The 26,742-nt window shown below is 45.6% G+C and overlaps 2 protein-coding genes across 4 annotated transcripts in view; one reads left to right on the forward strand and one right to left on the reverse strand.

Moving 5' to 3' along the window:
* aldh16a1 (aldehyde dehydrogenase 16 family, member A1) overlaps positions 1-18,099 on the reverse strand; it is a 65,847-nt gene extending 47,748 nt beyond the window's left edge. The window contains exons 1-6 of one of the 2 annotated variants that reach the window (XM_030130237.1): positions 18,093-18,099; positions 5,820-5,910; positions 2,772-2,871; positions 2,088-2,214; positions 964-1,121; positions 675-752 (exon numbers count right to left, since the gene is read on the reverse strand). In XM_030130237.1, the coding sequence (XP_029986097.1) occupies positions 675-752; positions 964-1,121; positions 2,088-2,214; positions 2,772-2,871; positions 5,820-5,909 (553 nt within the window). In that variant the 5' untranslated portion in view covers position 5,910; positions 18,093-18,099. Of the gene's footprint in view, positions 1-674; positions 753-963; positions 1,122-2,087; positions 2,215-2,771; positions 2,872-5,819; positions 6,179-18,092 lie in introns of those variants that run through there. The other variant, XM_030130236.1, reaches the window with a different exon arrangement.
* LOC115416465 (histone acetyltransferase KAT7-like) overlaps positions 9,782-26,742 on the forward strand; it is a 30,343-nt gene continuing 13,382 nt past the window's right edge. For both annotated transcript variants that reach the window (XM_030130238.1, XM_030130239.1), the window contains exons 1-6: positions 9,782-9,977; positions 10,798-10,939; positions 13,622-13,891; positions 17,578-17,859; positions 21,100-21,182; positions 22,635-22,721. In XM_030130238.1, the coding sequence (XP_029986098.1) occupies positions 9,963-9,977; positions 10,798-10,939; positions 13,622-13,891; positions 17,578-17,859; positions 21,100-21,182; positions 22,635-22,721 (879 nt within the window). In that variant the 5' untranslated portion in view covers positions 9,782-9,962. The remainder of the gene's footprint in view (positions 9,978-10,797; positions 10,940-13,621; positions 13,892-17,577; positions 17,860-21,099; positions 21,183-22,634; positions 22,722-26,742) is intronic.

Here is a 26,742-nt window from a genome sequence, read left to right on the forward strand (position 1 = left end):
TTTGCCCATATGAGTAATCAGGAAAGCAAACGTCAAAGAGTGTGTGATTTGCTGAATGCACTCGTCACACCAAAGGAGATTTCAAAAATAGTTGGAGTGTCCATAAAGACTGTTTATAATGGAAAGAAGAGAATGACTATGAGCAAAACTATTACCAGAAAGTCTGGAAGATACTATTAAAGAAGAATGGGAGAAGTTGTCACCCCAATATTTGAGGAACACTTGCGCAAGTTTCAGGAAGCGTGTGAAGGCAGTTATTGAGAAAGAAGGAGGACACATAGAATAAAAACATTTTCTATTATGGACATTTTCTTGTGGCAAATAAATTCTCATGACTTTCACTAAACTAATTGGTCATACACTGTCTTTACATCCCTGCCTCAAAATAGTGTACATTTTACTTCCCCACCCTGTACATATGTGTGTGTACATATGTGTGTGTGTACATATGTGTGTGTACATATGTGTGTGTACATATGTGTGTGTACATGTGTGTGTGTGTGTGTGTGTACATATGTGTGTGTGTGTGTGTGTGTGTACATATGTGTGTGTACATATGTGTGTGTGTGTACATATGTGTGTGTACGTGTGTGTGTGTGTGTGTGTGTACATATGTGTGTGTGTGTGTACGTGTACGTGTGTGTGTGTGTGTGTGTACATATGTGTGTGTGTACCCATGGCCAGAGCAGGCAGGACTTTCACCATCAGTGAATAGAAGGAGCAGTCATCAGAAAGGACAACAGCTACAACCCCTGAAACAAACAAACAACAACAACAGCAGGGTTCAACACCACCTGTGTGTAACACAAACCCCCCCCCCCCCCATAAACATGTTTGTGTGTATGTGTGTGTGCGCATGTGCATGTGTATGTGTGTGTGTTTGTGTGCATGTTCGTGTGTATGTGTATGTGTATGTGTGTGTGTGTGTGTGTATATGTGTGTGTATGTGTGTGCATGTCCTACCTAATGGTGTCCACTGGGGCATGAGGCTGTCTCGGAGCTGGGCCCAGCTGCTGTAGTACTGCACCAGTCTGATGAGGGAGGGGGCGGAGCAGGGGGCGTGGCTCAGATCACACAGCTCACACAAACACTGACCATGCTGGACCAGTGCACCTGACAACCTACACACACACACACACACACACACAGTCAGGGTCTGTTCATCCCAGTCGGTGTTCTGATTGGTCCATGTGGACAGGTGTGGACAGTGTGAACAGGTGTGGACAGGTGTGGACAGTGTGGACAGTGTGAACAGGTGTGGACAGGTGTGGACAGTGTGGACAGTGTGAACAGGTGTGGACAGTGTGAACAGGTGTGGACAGTGTGGCCAGTGTGGACAGTGTGGACAGGTGTGGACAGGTGTGGACAGTGGACAGTGTGAACAGGTGTGGACAGGTGTGGACAGTGTGAACAGGTGTGGACAGGTGTGGACAGTGTGGACAGGTGTGGACAGGTGTGGACAGGTGTGGACAGTGTGGACAGTGTGAACAGGTGTGGACAGGTGTGGACAGTGTGGATAGTGTGAACAGGTGTGGACAGTGTGGACAGGTGTGGACAGTGTGGACAGGTGTGGACAGGTGTGGACAGTGTGGACAGTGTGAACAGTGTGAACAGGTGTGGACAGTGTGGATAGTGTGAACAGGTGTGGACAGGTGTGGACAGTGTGGACAGTGTGGACAGTGTGAACAGGTGTGGACAGGTGTGGACAGTGTGAACAGGTGTGGACAGTGTGGACAGGTGTGGACAGTGTGGACAGGTGTGGACAGGTGTGGACAGTGTGGACAGTGTGAACAGTGTGAACAGGTGTGGACAGTGTGGATAGTGTGAACAGGTGTGGACAGGTGTGGACAGTGTGGACAGGTGTGGACAGTGTGGACAGTGTGAACAGGTGTGGACAGGTGTGGACAGTGTGAACAGGTGTGGACAGTGTGGACAGGTGTGGACAGTGTGGACAGGTGTGGACAGGTGTGGACAGTGTGAACAGGTGTGGACAGTGTGAACAGGTGTGGACAGGTGTGGACAGTGTGGACAGTGTGAACAGGTGTGGACAGTGTGGACAGTGTGAACAGGTGTGGACAGGTGTGTACCTGAGCAGAACCTTGGCCCGTTGGGAACAGCTCAGAGCGCTCCAGGACTTAAAGGCGCTGACAGAGGAGGAGGTGCATATGCTTAGCTCCGCCTCCGCTGTGCACACGATGGTGCATGTGACTCCGCCTGCACAACAACAAACAAACAAACAGTCCACAGTCAGCTGACTGCACCTGCGTGTACTCACTGATCACATGATCTACCACAGCAGGACTGGGACTGAAATGAGTGAACACTTCTAAACTGGATCAGAACCAGGAGGAACCGGCTCTGATTTAACACTGATACTGATACAGGTACTGACACCCAGAACTTCCTGTTTGTCATAACTGATACTGATCCCAAACCCAACAGTTCCCATAGTTGCAGGTGTTTTCTTCTTGTTTCCAGTCAGTGTTAAACTCCATTCATGGTCCAATAAAGGACTGTCTGCTTCAGATGGACTACAGTCCAGAACCTGAAGCCTGGGTCTGCTTCAGATGGACTACAGTCCAGAACCTGAAGCCTGGGTCTGCTTCAGATGGACTACAGTCCAGAACCTGAAGCCTGGGTCTGCTTCAGATGGACTACAGTCCAGAACCTGAAGCCTGGGTCTGCTTCAGATGGACAGTGGTCTCTGAATGTGTCCACATAGAAGCAGAAGTCTCCAGTGGACCAAATGAAGGGACTACATGTGTTCTCACCTTTGAGCTCCAACTGGACCTGAGCCCGTCCATCTGAAGGACGCACAAACCTGCCATCGATAAACAAACCAAGACTGTGGTCCTGATGGTCCAGCCAGGCCTAGAGGGACAGAGAGGGACAATAAGAGACAATAAGGGACAGTAAGAGACAATAAGAGACAATAAGAGACAATAAGGGACAGTAAGAGACAATAAGAGACAATAAGGGACAGTAAGAGACAATAAGAGACAATAAGGGACAGTAAGAGACAATAAGAGACAATAAGGGACAGTAAGAGACAATAAGAGACAATAAGGGACAATAAGGGACAGTAAGAGACAATAAGAGACAATAAGGGACAGTAAGGGACAGTAAGAGACAATAAGAGACAATAAGGGACAATAAGAGACAGTAAGAGACAATAAGAGACAATAAGGGACAATAAGGGACAGTAAGAGACAATAAGAGACAATAAGGGACAATAAGGGACAGTAAGAGACAATAAGAGACAATAAGGGACAATAAGGGACAGTAAGAGACAATAAGAGACAATAAGGGACAGTAAGGGACAGTAAGAGACAATAAGAGACAATAAGGGACAATAAGGGACAATAAGGGACAGTAAGGGACAGTAAGGGACAGTAAGAGACAATAAGAGACAATAAGGGACAATAAGGGACAATAAGAGACAATAAGGGACAGTAAGGGACAGTAAGAGACAATAAGAGACAATAAGGGACAGTAAGAGACAATAAGAGACAATAAGGGACAATAAGGGACAGTAAGAGACAATAAGAGACAATAAGGGACAGTAAGAGACAATAAGAGACAATAAGGGACAATAAGGGACAGTAAGGGACAGTAAGGGCTGAAGGAAAAGCCCAACAGAAAAGCATGGGAGGGGACATTAAATGGAAACCCACAGGTCCAGCAGTCATATGGGGACACATGTCCTGTCCACCAGTGTCTGTTTAAACTGATCTGCAGTTTGGACACGTGTGAACAGCTGAGTCTGAACTGTCACATGACACACAGTACAACTGACACAAACTATCATTATTATTATTAGTATTATTATTAGTACTACTACAGTTCATAGTGCATTGACATCCATGTGTGTAGTATGAGTTCACAGTCTGTTCTGCTTTTGTTCCAGTGTTACATTTTGTCAACAGTTCCATTAAACACAGTTCTGTTCAAAAATGAGTTTATTTGTGAACTGAAACTTTCATGCAGACACTGATCTTTACTTTGGATCTGAACCCACTGACAGGACTGGACTGGTGTCTGTCAACTGGTTTAGTATTATTAACACTAATGTTTTCATCTGTCTGGGGGGGGGGCACTGGTCTGCGTTACTCCAACTCTATCAGTTCAGTGTCATCAGATCACTGTAGTTATGATCAGACTCTGAACACATCACATTAGACTGATGAATGCAGTTCACACACACTCCATGTACATTTAAGTCCTGGAGTCACACATGTCCTCTGTCCACATGTCCTCTGTCCACTGTCCACATGTCCTCTGTCCACTGTCCACATGTCCTCTGTCCACATGTCTTCTGTCCACTGTCCACTGTCCACATGTCTTCTGTCCACTGTCCACTGTCCACATGTCCTCTGTCCACATGTCTTCTGTCCACTGTCCTCTGTCCACATGTCCTCTGTCCACATGTCTTCTGTCCACTGTCCACTGTCCACATGTCCTCTGTCCACATGTCCTCTGTCCACTGTCCACATGTCCACTGTCCACATGTCCTCTGTCCTCATGTCCTCTGTCCACATGTCCACTGTCCACATGTCCTCTGTCCACATGTCCACTGTCCTCTGTCCACTGTCCACATGTCCTCTGTCCACATGTCCTCTGTCCACATGTCTTCTGTCCACTGTCCACATGTCCTCTGTCCTCATGTCCACTGTCCTCTGTCCACTGTCCACATGTCCTCTGTCCACATGTCCTCTGTCCTCATGTCCACTGTCCACATGTCCTCTGTCCACATGTCTTCTGTCCACTGTCCACATGTCCTCTGGCCACATGTCCTCTGTCCTCATGTCCACATGTCCTCTGTCCACATGTCCTCTGTCCTCATGTCCACTGTCCACATGTCCTCTGTCCACATGTCTTCTGTCCACATGTCTTCTGTCCACTGTCCACATGTCCACTGTCCTCTGTCCACATGTCCTCTGTCCACATGTCCACTGTCCACATGTCCACTGTCCACTGTCCTCATGTCCACTGTCCACATGTCATCTGTCCACTGTCCTCTGTCCACATGTCCACTGTCCACATGTCCACTGTCCTCTGTCCACATGTCCACTGTCCACATGTCCACTGTCCTCTGTCCACTGTCCTCTGTCCACTGTCCTCTGTCCACTGTCCTCATGTCCACTGTCCTCTGTCCACATGTCCACTGTCCTCATGTCCACATGTCCACTGTCCACAGTCCTCTGTCCACATGTCCACATGTCCCCCTCTTCCTCCTCCTCCTGTGGACAGGAGCTGCTCCTCCAGTCCATGGTGCAGGTATACATACAGTGGACAGTCAACTGTTGACACAGACCAAAGTCCAAACACACTCTGATCTGACACTGCGTCGTCACGGTGACACCGCTGTCATCAGCCTTTACACAGAAACACTGTGAAAAGTGGAATATTTCTATTTGTTACCAAAATAAAGGTTTAATTCTGAAAAATAAAATAAAATTTAAAAAAAGACCAAAAACAAAACCCTGTCCTCTGCTGTCTTCTTTTCTGTCCTCCTGTCTTCTTTTCTGTCCTCCTGTCTTCTTTTCTGTCCTCCTGTCCTCTTTAGTTTCCTCCTGTCCTGTAGTCAGTCACATGTTTGTCTTGTGCCTCTCTGTCTGTTCCAGTTTTCTTCTAATAAACTTCATGTGCCCCAGAACACCAGCCTGCACTTCCTGACAGCTAATGCTCATGCTAATGCTAATAAACACGCTAAGGCTCAGTCTGTAGTTAAAGCCGAACATAGACAGCTGGTCCTGGATCATGTGGACTGTGGGATCCGACCCGGGTCCGTGTTGTGGATCCCGGGTCCGTGGTTGTACCTGTGCGGTGTCCGGGCTGGAGGTCCCCGCTGGTCCGAACTCCATGGTGTGGAAGATGTCCTGCACTGTCCTGGAGGTGGAACCGGCCATACTAGGGTCACACGACAGGTCTACTGGGTCCACTAGGTCCACTGGGTCTACTGGGTCCACTGGGTCCACTAGGTCCAATGGGTCTACTGGGTCCACTGGGTCCACTAGGTCCACTGGGTCTACTGGGTCTACTGGGTCCACTAGGTCCACTGGGTCCGTGTTAGACGGAGGTCGGGGTCAAAGTAGTCGGTCTGGGTGTACAGTACCACTACAGTGGACTCAGTCCAGGTCCTGCAGATCCGCACTGAAGGAACGTCAAATGCACGTGCACCTTTGCCCCCACTGTCCCGCCCACTGGTCTGTTCTTCTTCTGTGGTTTTATTATCGGGTTGAAACAGTGTTTAAAGGTATATACCGCCACCTACTGACCAGTGAGGTGGCACAGAGGCGCAACAGCCCAAAACAATTATCCACTATAAGAAAAAAAAAAAAAAAAAAAAACATCATCCACCTTTTCATTTAAGGGGGTGCTGTTTATCCAAAGGTCTCTTGCTTTAAAATTAAGGCCACCAAAAAAAAATTAAAGCATAGGCTGAAAATGTTTAAGACCTTCAGCTAATGTGGCTAATGCTAAGGAAGTAACCCACTGGAAGGGGAGGTTGGTGCACTAATAATAAGGCTATTTTAAAAACATATAATGGATTTCTGGGCTGTTCTCCTTTTTTTCAACACTTGAGTTCGTACAAAGCTCTTTCCTATTCTGATTTTTCATTTTTTAATCTCAAATAAGAAAATCCATTTAGGCTTATATACCTTATTTTGAAAATCTGATTATTAACCTTATTCTTTATGTTGAATGAATGTTTATTTCAGTTAAATACAAAATACAAAACACATACATATTTAAAAAAACAACAAAACAAAACACCTACATATTAAAAAAACAAACAAACAAACATAAAATTAACACATTTTGTAACTGAAAAAGGAAGAAGCTGAAGCCAGAGGCGTATTTCTGCTTCTCCTATTTACATCCTTAGTCCATGTCCACACCTTAAGTTGCAGCAGATAAATACTTAAACTTAAATTATACTACATTCAGTGTAATAAGTTATTTTGTAATCATATTACTTTCATAGCCCTTCATAATTTGACCAATTAAATTCTTTTTGAAACTCAACAGTGAGCTACACAATTTCACTTCATCCTTCAGTTCGTTCCATAGCTTGACACCAATAACTGAAACACTGTGATATTTAACATTTGTTCTTACTTTACATTTTTCAAACACAAACATCCCTCTTAAATTATAATGTCCTTCTCTTAACTTAAAAATTTTCTGAATACAAAAAGGAAGGTGTTTACTTTTAACGCGAAACATAAATTCCATTGTTTTTAAATATACAATGTCAAGAAATTTTAGTAAACCAGATTCTACAAAAAGTGGATTACTTGATTGGAGATAACCAGCTTTGTTTATGACTCTAATAGCTTTTTTTTGGAGTTTAATTATTGGGTCTAAATTAGTCTTATACACATTGCCCCATATTTCCACACAGTCTGACATATATGGCATTACAAGTGAACAGTACAGCATATGCAAACATTTTTTGCTTAACAAGTCTCGAGTTTTATAAAGAATCGCAACAGCTTTGGACATTTTGCGTTTGATATATTCTATTTGTGGTTTCCAACAGAGTTTATGGTCAATAATCACTCCCAAAAATTTTGTTTCATACACCCTTTCAATTTCAATTTCATGAATTTTCAGTTTCCAGTTTAACCTGGTCAGCATGCATATATATATATATATATATATATATATATATATATATATATATATATATATATATATATGTATATAAATGTGTGTGTGTGTGTGTGTGTGTGTGTGTGTGTGTGTGTGTGTGTCAGGGTAGAGACTGCGATCTGGTAGGATCGGCGATTCTACCGGTAGAGACTCCGATCGTGCAAGTAGAAGGGTTAGGGTTATGGGTTATGGGTTAGGGTTCGGATTGGAGTTTCTACCAGTAGAGACTCTGATCGGAGTTTCTACTGGTAGAATCGCCGATCCTACCAGATCGCAGTCTCTACCCTGACACACACATATATATATATATATATATATATATATATATATATATATATATATATATATATACAGTTAAGCCCAAAATTATTCATACCCCACGCAAAAATTGATTATTTCATAGTTTTAGGTATGAAAGGAAGGACAGAGAAAACGCTTGTTTAATGCAATTTAATTTATGGTAGATTACAAAGCAATACAGCAAATTTGCTTTCTTTGTTGTTGACCTAAAGGTTACATAATCAACATTTTGGGTTTGTATGCATGTCCATAATTATTCATACCCCATGATTAATAATCAATGGCATAGCCTTTATTTGCTATAACAGCTTGCAAACGGTTCCGATAGTTGCTGATCAGGTTTCTGCAGACTTCAGCAGGGATTTTTGCCCACTCCTCTTTTGCAAAGGTTTCCAAATCCTTGAGGTTAGAAGGTCTTCTTGCCGAAACTCGTGTCTTTACCTCCCTCCACAGATTTTCGATCGGGTTCAGGTCTGGGCTTTGGCTTGGCCACTCCAAGACATTCACATCATTATCCTTGAACCATTTCTTGACAGCTTTCGCTGTGTGTTTAGGATCGTTGTCCTGTTGAAACATCCACTGCTGACCCAGATCAAGTTTTTCTGCCGACTGCTTAATATTTTCTTCCAATATCTCAATGTATTGTTCCTTTCTCATGATGCCATTCACTTTGACGAGATTCCCAGGCCCACTTGCAGAGAAGCATCCCCAAAGCATAATGCTTCCACCGCTGTGCTTGACTGTTGAAACCGCGTTCTTGGGTTGGAATGCTTCACCTTTCCTTCTCCAAACAAAGGCCACATCCCTGTGGCCAAAAAGCTCCATTTTTGTCTCATCAGACCACAACATTGATAACCAAAAGCTTGGGTCCTTGTCTAGATGTGCTTTTGCAAAGGCTAGTCTGGCTTTTACATGCCTGGGCTGGAGCAGTGGAGTCTTCCTTGGCCGGCATCCACGGAAGCCCTCTTTGTGCAATATCCGCTGCAGTGTCTGCCTCGATATGTTGGTTCCAGTTTCACTCAAATTTTTCAGGATAGCCTTGGTGGTGATCCGGGGGTTTTTGCTGACCTCTCTCACAACTTTTCGTGATAGTCTTGACGTCATCTTTGGCTTCCGGCCACGCCCCTTGAGATTCTGTACAGTGTGGAACCTTTTGAACTTGGTGATAATGCTCTGTACAGTGGCGACTGGCACATGAAATTGCTTTGCTATAGCTTTATAGCCTTTGCCATCCTTGTGTGCATTTACAATACGCGATCGAAGGTCTTCACTCAGTTCTTTCGTCTTTGCCATGCCGTTGGTTTGACTGTTGACCATAAAGTGAGAATGAATGCACTCACTCACTGAATTTATTTCAGTTTATTACATGACAGGTTGCATGAGGGATTGCACATAGTTAGTGAGTTCCAGGGATGGCATTCATAATGATTAGCCCTAGTTTTGGCACCCAAAAAAGCCTAAATTCCATGACCATTCAGGGGTATGAATAATTATGGACATGCATACAAACCCAAAATGTTGATTATGTAACCTATAGGTCAACAACAAAGAAACCAAATTTGCTGTATTGCTTCGTAATCTACCATAAATAAAATGAAATTATACAAACCTTTTCTCTGTCCTTCATTTCATACAAAAACTATGAAATAATCAATTTTTGCGTGGGGTATGAATAATTTTGGGCTTAACTGTATATATATATATATATATATATATATATATATATATATATATATATATATATATATATATATATGTATCTGACGCGGTCATACCTTTTCGTGTATGGGTGTTTCACTCGGAGGACATTTATGAACGCACCAAACATCAACTAATGGGCATGCGCCGTAAACATAAGGAAGTGCGGAAACATTTATGCGCTTTTTTCAGCTGAGTTGGTTCATTTCTAAAGCTGGTACTTTGTGCTCCATATTATTGATCTAACCCGGGATAGTTTGATCCCGTAGACCGGACTAAAGCTGTGAGGGAAGGCGGACTTAAAGATGCCCCGCAGAAAGGTAAGGCAGGGCGGACAGTTAGTGCACTGACACAACAACAGGACGGCACAGCTAATGTTAGCAAACACAGAGGAATGGTACTGTGTGAAAATAGCTGAGCTGAGCTGAGCTGGAACACTCACCTACAGTCTGGTCTGGACTTTAAACCGGGTTATAAATGTGAGTGTTGGGACAGTCCCAGCCGGATGTGCTGTTTGTGTGCATGCTAACGGCTAAGCTAGCTCATGTTTATGACACTGGGCTGGTTTATTCAGTGTTTTCGCTGTTTCCGGGGAACACTGGTCACCCACTGGTCCGTGAGGCTTTTCCGCCTCCGAACACAGCTGGTCCACAGCTGGAGTACTGCCGTGGACAGTGTCACCTGATGGAACCAGAGGTGTAAAGGAACAGGCTGTACTTCTGCATAGGCTGGAAACCAGGCGTCCGCACCAAAACAACGCTCTGATTGGTCAGAACCGGAGCAGGCGTTGCGTTCATTGGGCGGACTGTCGCAAACCCCACCCCCTCTTCAACCTCATTGGCTGTATGTAAATGAGCTGCGCGGGGTTCTTGTTGTGAAGTCACATCAGATGATCAAATGTTATGGAAGTAAATGTGTGTCATCACGTTTGGAATTATAAAAGACATTAGATTTATAGCACTGACTTTTTTGCACTGAAATTAAATATCTGAATTTTTTGCACCTGAATTTTTAAAATTCTAAATGTATGAACATAATTGAATTCAGAGACAAAAAAAATCAGATACTTAATTTCAGAGCAAAAAAAAATACTTTTGGGTCCGGACTTTCAGCTGAACTTACGTCTGTCTTCGTTTCCAGAGGACCGCCGGTAGCAGTTCAGATGGGACCGAGGACTCAGACTTTTCGGCCGACCTGGAGCCCACAGAGTCTGAGAGCGCACGCAGACGCAGCAGCACACGGCTGACCAGAGCATCTGCACGACGGAGCCAGAGCGCACAAGGTAAACAGACCCCCCAGGACTGAAAGGACTGGACTGTACCAAGGCCCCCCAGGACTGAAAAGACTGGACTGTACTAAGACCCCCAGGACTGAAAGGACTGGACTGTACCAAGGCCCCCCAGGACTGAAAAGACTGGACTGTACTAAGACCCCCCAGGACTAAAAAGACTGGACTGTACCAAGATCCCCCAGGACTGAAAAGACTGGACTGTACTAAGACCCCCCAGGACTGAAAGGACTGGACTGTACCAAGGCCCCCCAGGACTGAAAAGACTGGACTGTACTAAGACCCCCCAGGACTGAAAGGACTGGACTGTACCAAGGCCCCCCAGGACTAAAAAGACTGGACTGTACCAAGACCCCCCAGGACTGAAAAGACTGGACTGTACTAAGACCCCCCAGGACTGAAAGGACTGGACTGTACCAAGGCCCCCCAGGACTGAAAAGACTGGACTGTACTAAGACCCCCCAGGACTGAAAGGACTGGACTGTACCAAGGCCCCCCAGGACTGAAAAGACTGGACTGTACTAAGACCCCCCAGGACTAAAAAGACTGGACTGTACCAAGACCCCCCAGGACTGAAAGACTGGACTGTACTAAGACCCCCCAGGACTGAAAGGACTGGACTGTACCAAGGCCCCCCAGGACTGAAAAGACTGGACTGTACTAAGACCCCTCAGGACTAAAAAGACTGGACTGTACCAAGACCCCCCAGGACTAAAAAGACTGGACTGTACTAAGACCCCCCAGGACTGAAAGGACTGGACTGTACCAAGGCCCCCCAGGACTGAAAAGACTGGACTGTACCAAGACCCCTCAGGACTAAAAAGACTGGACTGTACTAAGACCCCCCAGGACTGAAAAGACTGGACTGTACTAAGACCCCTCAGGACTAAAAAGACTGGACTGTACCAAGACCCCCCAGGACTGAAAAGACTGGACTGTAGTAAGACCCCCCAGGACTAAAAAGACTGGACTGTACCAAGACCCCCCCAGGACTGAAAAGACTGGACTGTACTAAGACCCCCCAGGACTAAAAAGACTGGACTGTACTAAGACCCCCCAGGACTGAAAGGACTGGACTGTACTAAGACCCCTCAGGACTAAAAAGACTGGACTGTACCAAGGCCCCCCAGGACTGAAAAGACTGGACTGTAGTAAGACCCCCCAGGACTAAAAAGACTGGACTGTACCAAGACCCCCCCAGGACTGAAAAGACTGGACTGTACTAAGACCCCCCAGGACTGAAAGGACTGGACTGTACCAAGGCCCCCCAGGACTGAAAAGACTGGACTGTACTAAGACCCCCCAGGACTAAAAAGACTGGACTGTACCAAGACCCCCCAGGACTGAAAAGACTGGACTGTACTAAGACCCCTCAGGACTAAAAAGACTGGACTGTACCAAGACCCCCCAGGACTGAAAAGACTGGACTGTAGTAAGACCCCCCAGGACTAAAAGACTGGACTGTACCAAGACCCCCCCAGGACTGAAAAGACTGGACTGTACTAAGACCCCCCAGGACTAAAAAGACTGGACTGTACTAAGACCCCCCAGGACTGAAAGGACTGGACTGTACTAAGACCCCTCAGGACTAAAAAGACTGGACTGTACCAAGGCCCCCCAGGACTGAAAAGACTGGACTGTAGTAAGACCCCCCAGGACTAAAAAGACTGGACTGTACCAAGACCCCCCCAGGACTGAAAAGACTGGACTGTACTAAGACCCCCCAGGACTAAAAAGACTGGACTGTACTAAGACCCCCCAGGACTGAAAGGACTGGACTGTACCAAGGCCCCCCAGGACTGAAAAGACTGGACTGTACTAAGACCCCCCAGGACTAAAAAGACTGGACTGTACCAAGACCCCCCAGGACTGAAAAGACTGGACTGTACTAAGACCCCCCAGGACTAAAAGACTGGACTGTACCAAGACCCCCCAGGACTGAAAAGACTGGACTGTACTAAGACCCCCCAGGACTGAAAGGACTGGACTGTACTAATCTGCATTGAATACCTTCTAAAGTAGGGCTGTAAGAAAATATTGGTTCTGCCACATATTGTGACATTTAATTTTGCGATGCTGTATGGATATTTTTAGGTATTGATTCAAATGCAGATATGACAAAGGTTCATTTTTTGTTTTTTAAATATTTTATTCATTATTATTTAACACAGCTTTATTCAATAATGTTTATTTGAATCCTCCTAAATCCCTTTTTTCTGTCTGAGAGGCAGATGTTGGTTCCTTTTGTTTGGACTGAACTCAAATCCTGTTCTGGTGTCAGTCAGTTCTGAACTAATAGAATCTGAACATTTGAACAGGATCTGAAACTGGAATGTCTGTAAAACTGAATTTAAATTTGAAGTTTTTACAGAGGAAAATTTTGTGACATAACATTAGAATCTGTTGTGATCAAATAAAAAAACAAGAAATTGTTTAAACACACACATCCCGTCCCTCAGCCCCCCCCCGTTGACCTCTTTCTGTTGTGGCTGCCACAGGGGATTTACTAGAGGAAGAAAGGCCGTCCTCTGTCCTGTGTCCTGTGTGTTCAGTTGGATGGAGTGTCCTGAACAGCTCAGTGGGTTTGCTCTGAGAACGTCCCCTTGGTCTTTTCAGTGGGGGAGTGTCCAGCAGACACAGTTGGACGGTAACTGTCTGTGTCCCCTCTTTTCTCAGAGAACTCCAGCTCGGTTCGGTGCAGTTCTCCTGCAGCCGTGGGTCCAGACGAAGGCCTCGACTCAGCGGCAGAGTCTGCAGCAGCAGCAGAAGAGGAGGAGGAGGAGGAGGAGCAGCAGGAGGAGCAGGAGGAGGAACAGGCCACATCTGTGTTGTCGTCCGGACGCAGGGTGACGCGCAGCCAGCAGGGGGCGACAAACAGCAGCAGTACAGCCAAGAAGTACCCACTGAGACAGAGCAGATCTACTGGATCTGATACAGAGGGACAGGGTGAGGACACACAACTGAGGACACACAACTGGACACACAACTGAGGACACACAACTGAGGACACACAACTGGACACACAACTGAGGACACACAACTGGACACACAACTGGACACACAGCTGAGGACACACAGCTGAGGACACACAACAAGACACACAACAAGACACAACTGAGGACACACAACTGGACACACAAATGAGGACACACAACTGGACACACAACTGAGGACACACAACTGAGGACACACAACTGGACACACAGCTGAGGACACACAGCTGAGGACACACAACTGGACACACAAATGAGGACACACAACTGGACACACAACTGAGGACACACAACTGAGGACACACAACTGGACACACAAATGAGGACACACAACTGGACACACAACTGAGGACACACAACTGAGGACACACAACTGGACACACAGCTGAGGACACAGCTGAGGACACACAACAAGACACACAACAAGACACAACTGAGGACACCCAACTGAGAACACACAACAGGACACACAACTGGACACACAACTGAGGACACACAACAAGACACACAACTGAGGACACACAACTGGACACACAACTGAGGACACACAACTGAGGACACACAACAAGACACACAACAAGACACAACTGAGGACACACAACTGAGGACACACAACAAGACACACAACAAGACACAACTGAGGACACACAACTGAGGACACACAACTGAGGACACACAACTGGACACACAGCTGAGGACACACAGCTGAGGACACACAACAAGACACACAACAAGACACAACTGAGGACACCCAACTGAGAACACACAACAGGACACACAACTGGACACACAACTGAGGACATACAACAAGACACACAACTGAGGACACACAACTGGACACACAACTGAGGACACACAACTGAGGACACACAACAAGACACACAACAAGACACAACTGAGGACACACAACTGAGGACACACAACAAGACACACAACAAGACACAACTGAGGACACACAACTGAGAACACACAACAGGACACACAACAGGACACACAACAAGACACACAACTGAGGACACACAACTGAGGACACACAACAAGACACAACTGAGGACACACAACTGAGGACACACAACAAGATACAACTGAGAACACACAACAGGACACACAACAAGACACACAACTGAGGACACACAACAGGACACACAACTGAGGACACACAACAGGACACACAACTGAGGACACACAACTGAGGACACACAACAAGACACAACTGAGGACACACAACTGAGGACACAACTGAGGACACACAACTGAGGACGCACAACTGAGGACACACAACTGAGGACACACAAATGAGGATGCACAACAGGAGAGACACAACATGTTCTACACAACATCCAGGAACATAGTGAGGGGTTTTACAAAGAGGAAGAGGAGGAGCTACAGTCATGGAAACATTCTTGGCCCACCCCTTGTTTTTACCTCCACCAGGAGGGATTGTCATCGCTTTGCTTTGTGTGCGTACGCGTGTGTGTGTGTGTGTGTTTGTTTGTTAGCAAGATAACTCAAAAAGTTATGGACGGATTTTCATGAAATTTCAGTAAATGTTGATACTGCCACAAAGGAAATTTTGGTGGTGATCCGGGGGGGGCACTGATCGGCCTGGGCAGAGGTCTGCGCTGTCTTTGCTCTGTGAGTGCTTTTTTAGAAAAGACAGCGCAGACCTCTGCCCAGGCAGATGAACTAACACCTGGCTCTGCCAGACCGAAAAACAACACTATAATAAAAACAACAGAGTAAAATACCCAGGTGAAGAATCCAATAAAACAGCTCACAGCACTCACAAAAATATATAAAAAAAGAAAAGGTAAAATGAACAGATCCTTTTTATTTCTAAAGCACACATTTAAATCAACACAGAGGTTTCCACACAGCTGCTGAATAAAAAATGAACACAATAAAAACAGAATAAGATCATAAAAAAACACCATGAAGAGTCATAAATACACAGACTGAGCCCCAGAGCAAATATTCACACACAGAAAATGAAACAACCAAAGGGGTGGGGGTTCAAGTTCAGCAGTGGGGGGGGGGGGGGGGTGATGTGCAGTACCTTTAATATCCAAATGGTACCTTTAATATCCATACAGTACCTTTAATATCCAAATGGTACCTTTAATATCCATACAGTACCTTTAATATCCATACAGTACCTTTAATATCCAAATGGTACCTTTAATATCCATACAGTACCTTTAATATCCAAATGGTACCTTTAATATCCATACAGTACCTTTAATATCCATACAGTACCTTTAATATCCAAATGGTACCTTTAATATCCATACAGTACCTGTAATATCCAAATGGTACCTTTAATATCCATACAGTACCTTTAATATCCAAATGGTACCTTTAATATCCATACAGTACCTTTAATATCCAAATGGTACCTTTAATATCCATACAGTACCTGTAATATCCAAATGGTACCTTTAATATCCATACAGTACCTGTAATATCCAAATGGTACCTTTAATATCCATACAGTACCTTTAATATCCAAATGGTACCTTTAATATCCATACAGTACCTTTAATATCCAAATGGTACCTTTAATATCCAAATGGTACCTTTAATATCCATACAGTACCTTTAATATCCAAATGGTACCTTTAATATCCATACAGTACCTTTAATATCCAAATGGTACCTTTAATATCCAAATGGTACCTTTAATATCCATACAGTACCTTTAATATCCAAATGGTACCTTTAATATCCATACGGTACCTTTAATATCCAAATGGTACCTTTAATATCCAAATGGTACCTTTAATATCCATACAGTACCTGTAATATCCAAATGGTACCTTTAATATCCATACAGTACCTGTAATATCCAAATGGTACCTTTAATATCCATACAGTACCTATAATATCTAAATGGTACCTTTAATATCCATACAGTACCTTTAATATCCAAATGGTACCTTTAATATCCATACAGTACCTTTAATATCCAAATGGTACCTTTAATATCCATACGGTACCTTTAATATCCAAATGGTACCTTTAATATCCAAATGGTACCTTTAATATCCATACAGTACCTGTAATATCCAAATGGTACCTTTAATATCCATACAGTACCTGTAATATCCAAATGGTACCTTTAATATCCATACAGTACCTATAATATCTAAATGGTACCTTTAATATCCATACAGTACCTTTAATATCCAAATGGTACCTTTAATATCCATACAGTACCTTTAATATCCAAATGGTACCTTTAATATCCATACAGTACCTTTAATATCCAAATGGTACCTTTAATATCCAAATGGTACCTTTAATATCCATATAGTACCTTTAATATCTGTACAGTACTTTTAATATCCAAATGGTACCTTTAATATCCATACAGTACCTTTAATATCCAAATGGTACCTTTAATATCCAAATGGTACCTTTAATATCCACACAGTATTTTGAAATGAAATATTGCGATATTTCCTCCTGAGATCCAGGAAAGTGAAAGTTTTAGCTTTTTTACATTAAATATTTGTCTTGATTGGAAACTGCAGGATAATTTTTTGGATACATTTTTAAAATTATTATTTATTTTTGCAGATGAACAGGAGTGTTTTGGTGGGTTTCCGTGGTAACGGCTGTATTGTTTTTCCTCCTCAGATCTGAAGCAGGGGGCGGACCGGGATGAGACCCCCCCCCGCACCCCCACGGGCAACGCCCCATCCTCGGAGTCCGACATCGAAGTGTCCAGCCCCGGCAACGACCCGGTGTCGTCCGGCAACGACGTCGTAGTTTCACAAGAAGAAGACGAGAGGTTGGCCAAGGAGCTGTCACTCAAAGAGGCCGCCGCCCACGACCTCTCCCACCGCCCCAAACGCCGGCGTTTCCACGAAAGCTACAACTTCAACATGAAGTGTCCCACGCCAGGATGCAACTCACTGGGTAAGAAAGGAGGCATTGGCTGTGCTGGTGCACTGGGACTGGAGCCATCCCATAATAGTCCTCAGCACATTTACAGGACTGGAGCCATCCCATAATAGTCCTCAGCACATTTACAGGACTGGAGCCATCCCATAATAGTCCTCAGCACATTTACAGGACTGGAGCCATCCCATAATAGTCCTCAGCACATCTGAAGCACCAACCCTAACCCTGAATATAGAACCTGAACTAACATGAGTGGGACAGTCCTGGTTTACATGAGCAGTAACAATCAGATAATGACGGGGGTGGGGGGGGGTGGAGGCGTTTAGCTTACCGACCGATAGGCTGTGAGCTATTGTTGTCATGTGTCATCCTCTGTCATCGTCTGTTGTCATCATCATCTGTCATCGTCATCTGTCATCATCGTCTGTCGTTGTCTGTCGCTGTCTGTTGTCATCGTCATCTGTCGTCATCGTCTGTCGTCGTCTGTCGTCGTCTGTCGTCATCTGTCATCATCGTCTGTCGTCGTCTGTCATCATCTGTCATCATCTGTCGTCATCTGTCATCGTCTGTCGTCCTCTGTCGTCGTCTGTCATCATCTGTCATCGTCCTCTGTCGTTGTCTGTCACTGTCTGTTGTCATTGTCGTCTGTCGTCGTCTGTCATCATCTGTCATCGTCCTCTGTCGTTGTCTGTCGCTGTCTGTTGTCATTGTCGTCTGTCGTTGTCTGTCATCATCTGTCATCGTCCTCTGTCATTGTCTGTCGCTGTCTGTTGTCATTGTCGTCTGTCGTCGTCTGTCGTCGTCTGTCATCATCGTCTGTCGTCGTCTGTCATCGTCCTCTGTCGTTGTCTGTCGCTGTCTGTTGTCATCGTCGTCTGTCGTCATCGTCTGTCGTCGTCTGTCATCATCGTCTGTCATCATTGTCTGTCGTCGTCTGTCATCATCTATCATCTGTCATCATCTGTCATCGTCCTCTGTCGTTGTCTGTCGCTGTCTGTTGTCATTGTCGTCTGTCGTTGCCTGTCATCATCTGTCATCATCTGTCATCATCCTCTGTCGTTGTCTGTCGCTGTCTGTTGTCATTGTCGTCTGTCGTCATCGTCTGTCATCGTCTGTCATCATTGTCTGTCATCGTCTGTCATCATCTGTCATCTGTCATCATCTGTCATCGTCCTCTGTCGTTGTCTGTCGCTGTCTGTTGTCATTGTCGTCTGTCGTCGTCTGTCATCGTCTGTCATCGTCTGTCATCATCGTCTGTCGTCGTCTGTCATCGTCTGTCATCATCTGTCATCATCTGTCGTCATCTGTCATCGTCTGTCGTCCTCTGTCGTCGTCTGTCATCATCTGTCATCGTCCTCTGTCGTTGTCTATCGCTGTCTGTTGTCATTGTCGTCTGTCGTCGTCTGTCATCATCTGTCATCGTCCTCTGTCGTTGTCTGTCGCTGTCTGTTGTCATTGTCGTCTGTCGTTGTCTGTCATCATCTGTCATCGTCCTCTGTCATTGTCTGTCGCTGTCTGTTGTCATTGTCGTCTGTCGTCGTCTGTCGTCGTCTGTCATCATCGTCTGTCGTCGTCTGTCATCGTCCTCTGTCGTTGTCTGTCGCTGTCTGTTGTCATCGTCGTCTGTCGTCATCGTCTGTCGTCGTCTGTCATCATCGTCTGTCATCATTGTCTGTCGTCGTCTGTCATCATCTATCATCTGTCATCATCTGTCATCGTCCTCTGTCGTTGTCTGTCGCTGTCTGTTGTCATTGTCGTCTGTCGTTGCCTGTCATCATCTGTCATCATCTGTCATCATCCTCTGTCGTTGTCTGTCGCTGTCTGTTGTCATTGTCGTCTGTTGTCATCGTCTGTCATCGTCTGTCATCATTGTCTGTCATCGTCTGTCATCATCTGTCATCTGTCATCATCTGTCATCGTCCTCTGTCGTTGTCTGTCGCTGTCTGTTGTCATTGTCGTCTGTCATCGTCCTCTGTCGTTGTCTGTCGCTGTCTGTTGTCATCGTCGTCTGTCGTCATCGTCTGTCGTCGTCTGTCATCATCGTCTGTCATCATCGTCTGTCGTCGTCTGTCGTCGTCTGTCATCATCTGTCATCATCTGTCGTCATCTGTCATCATCGTCTGTCGTCCTCTGTCGTCATCTGTCATCATCTGTCATCGTCCTCTGTCGTTGTCTGTCGCTGTCTGTTGTCATTGTCGTCTGTCGTCGTCTGTCATCGTCTGTCATCGTCCTCTGTCGTTGTCTGTCGCTGTCTGTTGTCATCGTCGTCTGTCGTCATCGTCTGTCGTCATCGTCTGTCGTCGTCTGTCATCATCGTCTGTCATCATCGTCTGTCATCATCGTCTGTCGTCTGTCATCATCTGTCATCATCTGTCATCATCGTCTGTCGTCCTCTGTCGTCCTCTGTCGCCATCTGTCATCATCTGTCATCATCTGTCATCGTCCTCTGTCGTTGTCTGTCGCTGTCTGTTGTCATTGTCGTCTGTCGTCGTCTGTCATCATCTGTCATCGTCCTCTGTCGTTGTCTGTCGCTGTCTGTTGTCATTGTCGTCTGTCGTCGTCTGTCATCGTCTGTCATCGTCCTCTGTCGTTGTCTGTCGCTGTCTGTTGTCATCGTCGTCTGTCGTCATCGTCTGTCGTCGTCTGTCATCATCGTCTGTCATCATCGTCTGTCGTCGTCTGTCGTCTGTCATCATCTGTCATCATCTGTCATCATCGTCTGTCGTCCTCTGTCGTCATCTGTCATCATCTGTCATCATCTGTCATCGTCCTCTGTCGTTGTCTGTCGCTGTCTGTTGTCATTGTCGTCTGTCGTCGTCTGTCATCATCTGTCATTGTCCTCTGTCGTTGTCTGTCGCTGTCTGTTGTCGTCGTCTGTCATCATCTGTCGTCGTCGTCGTCCGTTGCAAAACTTTCAATCGTCTTCTTCTCCGAAACTACAATTCCAGTTGACTTCAGACTTGGTCTACAGCTTCTGTATGATGATGTCAACAAAAGTTAGTGAAATTATTTGGGTCCGGATCCGATTCTGGATTTGGTGCCACTTTGAAAAATGTCCCCAGTGTAACAGATAGGAAGCTTTTAATTTGGCCGGTAAGCTACAGGGCCGATGGTCCAATTTTTTTATAAATATTGTTGTTGTGTATGTTTTGTGTGTGTGTGTGTGTGTGTGTGTGTGTATACAGTTGTTGTGACTGTGGCCAGACTCTGTCAGTGCGTGACTCTCCCCTCTGTCTTCTTCTTCTTCTTCTTCAGGTCATTTAACCGGCAAACATGAGAGACATTTCTCTATATCAGGATGTCCTCTATACCACAACCTATCTGCTGACGAATGCAAGGTAGGAACGTTCACACATGGACCACACATGGACCACACATGGACCACACATGGACCACACATGTCCCACACATGGACCACACATGTCCCACACATGGACCACACATGTCCCACACATGGACCACACATGTCCCACACATGTCCCACACATGGACCACACATGTCCCACACATGTCCCACACATGGACCACACATGTCCCACACATGGACCACACATGGACCACACATGGACCACACATGTCCCACACATGGACCACACATGTCCCACACATGTCCCACACATGGACCACACATGGACCACACATGGACCACATATGTCCCACACATGTCCCACACATGGACCACACATGGACCACACATGGACCACACATGGACCACACATGTCCCCCAGATGGGTTAGGGTTGTGTATGTGGTAAACATTGGTTGTATTTGTGGTAAACGTTGGTTGCTCTGCTGTGGTAAACATTAGTTGCTCTTCTGTGGTAAACATTGGTTGTATATGCGGTGAACATTGGTTGCTCTGCTGTGGTAAACATTGGTTGCTCTGCTGTGGTAAACATTGGTTGTATATGCGGTGAACATTGGTTGCTCTGCTGTGGTAAACATTGGTTGTATTTGTGGTAAACATTGGTTGCTCTGCTGTGGTAAACATTGGTTGCTCTGCTGTGGTAAACATTGGTTGTATTTGTGGTAAACATTGGTTGCTCTGCGGTGGTAAACATTAGTTGCTCTTCTGTGGTAAACATTAGTTGCTCTTCTGTGGTAAACATTGGTTGTATATGCGGTGAACATTGGTTGCTCTGCTGTGGTAAACATTGGTTGTATTTGTGGTAAACATTGGTTGCTCTGCTGTGGTAAACATTGGTTGCTCTGCTGTGGTAAACATTGGTTGTATTTGTGGTAAACATTGGTTGCTCTGCTGTGGTAAACATTAGTTGCTCTGCTGTGGTAAACATTAGTTGCTCTTCTGTGGTAAACATTGGTTGTATATGCGGTGAACATTGGTTGCTCTGCTGTGGTAAACATTGGTTGTATTTGTGGTAAACATTGGTTGCTCTGCTGTGGTAAACATTAGTTGCTCTGCTGTGGTAAACATTGGTTGTATTTGTGGTAAACATTGGTTGCTCTGCTGTGGTAAACATTAGTTGCTCTGCTGTGGTAAACATTAGTTGCTCTTCTGTGATAAACATTGGTTGTATATACGGTGAACATTGGTTTCTCTGCTGTGGTAAACATTGGTTGCTGTTCTGTGGTGGATTACATAAACCTGTTGTGGGTTTAGCAGGTTCTTGATCACACTCGTCCTCCGTCTGTTAAAACAAACTGACACATCCAAACATGTCTGGTCAAACTGTGAACTTTCTGTGACTGTCCCCTCTGCGGCGGCGGCGTTGCTTTGGGGCCGTTCGCTGTCATGTGTTGTTGTCTCACAGTATTCATGTGTTTTGTCAGGGGAAGGCAACGACACGAGACAAACAGAGTGAGGAGAGGACGCTGTCGCACCGCCAAGATGAAAACAGACACTCTACAAGGAACCAGGTAGAACACTAACACAGAGGAACCAGGTAGAACACTAACACACAGAGGAACCAGGTAGAACACAGACACAGAGGAACCAGGTAGAACACAAACACAGAGGAACCAGGTAGAACACAGACACAGAGGAACCAGGTAGAACACAAACACAGAGGAACCAGGTAGAACACAGACACAGAGGAACCAGGTAGAACACTAACACAGAGGAACCAGGTAGAACACTAACACACAGAGGAACCAGGTAGAACACAGACACAGAGGAACCAGGTAGAACACAAACACAGAGGAACCAGGTAGAACACAGACACAGAGGAACCAGGTAGAACACAAACACAGAGGAACCAGGTAGAACACAAACACAGAGGAACCAGGTAGAACACAGACACAGAGGAACCAGGTAGAACACTGACACAGAGGAACCAGGTAGAACACTAACACAGAGGAACCAGGTAGAACACTAACACACAGAGGAACCAGGTAGAACACAGACACAGAGGAACCAGGTAGAACACTAACACACAGAGGAACCAGGTAGAACACAGACACAGAGGAACCAGGTAGAACACTAACACACAGAGGAACCAGGTAGAACACAGACACAGAGGAACCAGGTAGAACACAAACACAGAGGAACCAGGTAGAACACAAACACACAGAGGAACCAGGTAGAACACAGACACAGAGGAACCAGGTAGAACACAAACACAGAGGAACCAGGTAGAACACAAACACAGAGGAACCAGGTAGAACACAGACACAGAGGAACCAGGTAGAACGCAAACACACAGAGGAACCAGGTAGAACACTAACACACAGAGGAACCAGGTAGAACACTAACACAGAGGAACCAGGTAGAACACTAACACACGGGGGGGGGGGGGGGGGGTCAGCTGGAGGAGGGGTCAGCCCTTCTATGGGTCAGTGTTGAACTCTGTTAATAGAACAAAAAAGCTGAACCTGAAGCCTGGGTCTGCTTCAGATGGACTGTAGTCCAGAACCTGAAGCCTGGGTCTGCTTCAGATGGACTGTAGTCCAGAACCTGAAGCCTGGGTCTGCTTCAGATGGACTATAGTCCAGAACCTGAAGCCTGGGTCTGCTTCAGATGGACTGTAGTCCAGAACCTGAAGCCTGGGTCTGCTTCAGATGGACTATAGTCCAGAACCTGAAGCTTGGGTCGGCTTCAGATGGACTGTAGTCCAGAACCTGAAGCTTGGGTCTGCTTCAGATGGACTGTAGTCCAGAACCTGAAGCCTGGGTCTGCTTCAGATGGACTGTAGTCCAGAACCTGAAGCTTGGGTCTGCTTCAGATGGACTATAGTCCAGAACCTGAAGCCTGGGTCTGTTTCAGATGGACTGTAGTCCAGAACCTGAAGCCTGGGTCTGCTTCAGATGGACTATAGTCCAGAACCTGAAGCCTGGGTCTGTTTCAGATGGACTGTAGTCCAGAACCTGAAGCCTGGGTCTGCTTCAGATGGACTATAGTCCAGAACCTGAAGCCTGGGTCTGCTTCAGATGGACTGTAGTCCAGAACCTGAAGCCTGGGTCTGCTTCAGATGGACTGTAGTCCAGAACCTGAAGCCTGGGTCTGCTTCAGATGGACTGTAGTCCAGAACCTGAAGCCTGGGTCTGCTTCAGATGGACTATAGTCCAAGGTGTTCTCTTCTATTTCTGTCTCAGTTCTTCTGTTTGGACGTTCAGTGTTTTGAATGTTCCTGTTCTTCAGCTGCTGTTGAACAAAACAGAATAAACAAACACAGGATCTGGGTCTGGATCTGGATCTGAGTCTGGGTCTGGATCTGAATCTGGGTCTGGGTCTGGATCTGAGTCTGGGTCTGGGTCTGGATCTGAGTCTGGGTCTGGATCTGGGTCTGACAGCTGTACCACAGTAAGGAACTGAAAACCCTTTGACTGACAATAGACTGATCCACACCTCTGCTTCACTGTGTGCTGGTGAAATGCACCAAATCTTACTTCTTTTTTATTATTATTATTATTACTATTATTATTATTATTATTATTATTATTATCATTATTATTATTATTATAATTATGAGCTGTATTTATTGGTGTAAACTTTAATGATCACAGTTTTATGAATGATCTCATTTTATTCAATATCAGATCAATATTTATCAATAGTTATTGTGGATCTGTGGGCAGGACTGACCTGGGTCATCAGGGTCAGGGTTAGACTGACTGGGATCATCAGGGTCAGGGTTAGACTGGTTCATGGACCGTCAGACCTCAGAGCTCCCTGAAGTCCAGACTCTAATGGTGGATGTGGTCCAGACCTGGTCCAGACCTGGTCCGGTTCTCCATCATTAGTTACACTAAACAGAACCAGTGACTGCAGTACTGTGTGGACGAACAGATCAGACCACGAACGTGTCCTGGAATCTGAACCAAAGGGGGTGGAGTCAAATGCTGTATGTGTGTGTGTGTGTGTGTGTGTGTGTGTGTGTGTGTTGTCAGTTCAGGTGTTCATTTCCAGGCTCAGGTGTTGACAGGCTGTTCCAGGTGGACTCTGGCTGTGAACACACCTTCAGCTTTTATCACACAAACACAACAGCACATGGCCCTGGGAGTCCTGGGGGTGTGGTCTGAGTCCTGGGGGTGTGGTCTGAGTCCTGGGGGTGTGGTCTGAGTCCTGGGGTGTGGTCTGAGTCCTGGGGGTGTGGTCTGAGTCCTGGGGGTGTGGTCTGAGTCCTGGGGTGTGGTCTGAGTCCTGGGGGTGTGGTCTGAGTCCAGGGGGTGTGGTGTGAGCAGGTCCGTGGAGGAGCACCAACATCTGAGCTCATTCAGATCCACACAGGGATGGAACCGGATGAACAGTTACTGTGGCCAAAATTGTCGCAGTTCTCATTATTATCGCGGTATTATTGAAATTGTGTTCAAAATGTTCAAGAAGTACTGATACTCACACTGAAATAATTTAACCAAGATGTATTTTGAAAAAACAACAAAACCAAATCAAATAACAGTCCCAGTGTCCCTTCTGTGGCAGAAGCGTTCCAATTTTAACCCTTAGTGGTCTGAGTCTGTTTTGTCTGTTTTTCAGTCCTTTTGATTTGGCCTTTATATACTATCTAAACAAATGTTTACTATAGCCATGTTTGGGATCTGTTTTTTCAGCACAACTTCATCTAGATCATCTGTCTGTTATTTTTTTTACCCACAGGCCTTATGTTGGACCCCCCTGTTTAAAGGGTCCATATCAGATGTGCATCATTAGTCTATTTTCCATTGATCCTGTCATTGAGTGAATTTAAGTGGTTCATATAAATGTGTCTAATGGAAAAACAACTCAGTCAGAACACTTTCTTTATCCCATACAGTCAGTTCATGTGCAGCTTTACCACAGACATCAGCCTCATCCACAGTGCAATGTGACAAACAGAAATGAATCAGTGCACAAATACAGGATCAATGAAAGCAACTACAAATAAATGCATTTAAACAATCAACAATAAATAATCAATAAATACCAATGCAGACTAAAAGACCTTATTGGTTCTGCTAACATAAAAAACAAAGAAAAAATCCTATAAAATGAGTAAAAGGTCTTCTGTCAGAGTTTAAACGTGTGACAGCTGAAGGAATAACATGGAATATGTGCTGGTTCTCCTCTGAGGAGCGAGGTAACACCGACCTGAAGGCACCAGGGGAACTACTGACACTGGAGCACCCAGGTGTCCAACATGAGGCCCAGGGTCCAAAACCAGACCCCCACCGAAGGGGCCAAAACCCGCCCACCAAAGGGCCAAAACCCGCCCACCAAAGGGCCAAAACCTGCCCACCAAAGGGGCCAAAACCAGACCCCCACCAAAGGGGCCAAAACCAGCCCACCAAAGGGGCCAAAACCCGCCCACCAAAGGGGCCAAAACCAGACCCCCACCGAAGGGGCCAAAACCAGCCCACCAAAGGGGCCAAAACCAGACCCCCACCGAAGGGGCCAAAACCCGCCCACCAAAGGGCCAAAACCCGCCCACCAAAGGGGCCAAAACCAGACCCCCACCAAAGGGGC

This window comes from Sphaeramia orbicularis, unplaced genomic scaffold (assembly GCF_902148855.1).
Source record: "Sphaeramia orbicularis unplaced genomic scaffold, fSphaOr1.1, whole genome shotgun sequence".
NCBI classification, from domain to species: Eukaryota; Metazoa; Chordata; class Actinopteri; order Kurtiformes; family Apogonidae; genus Sphaeramia; species Sphaeramia orbicularis.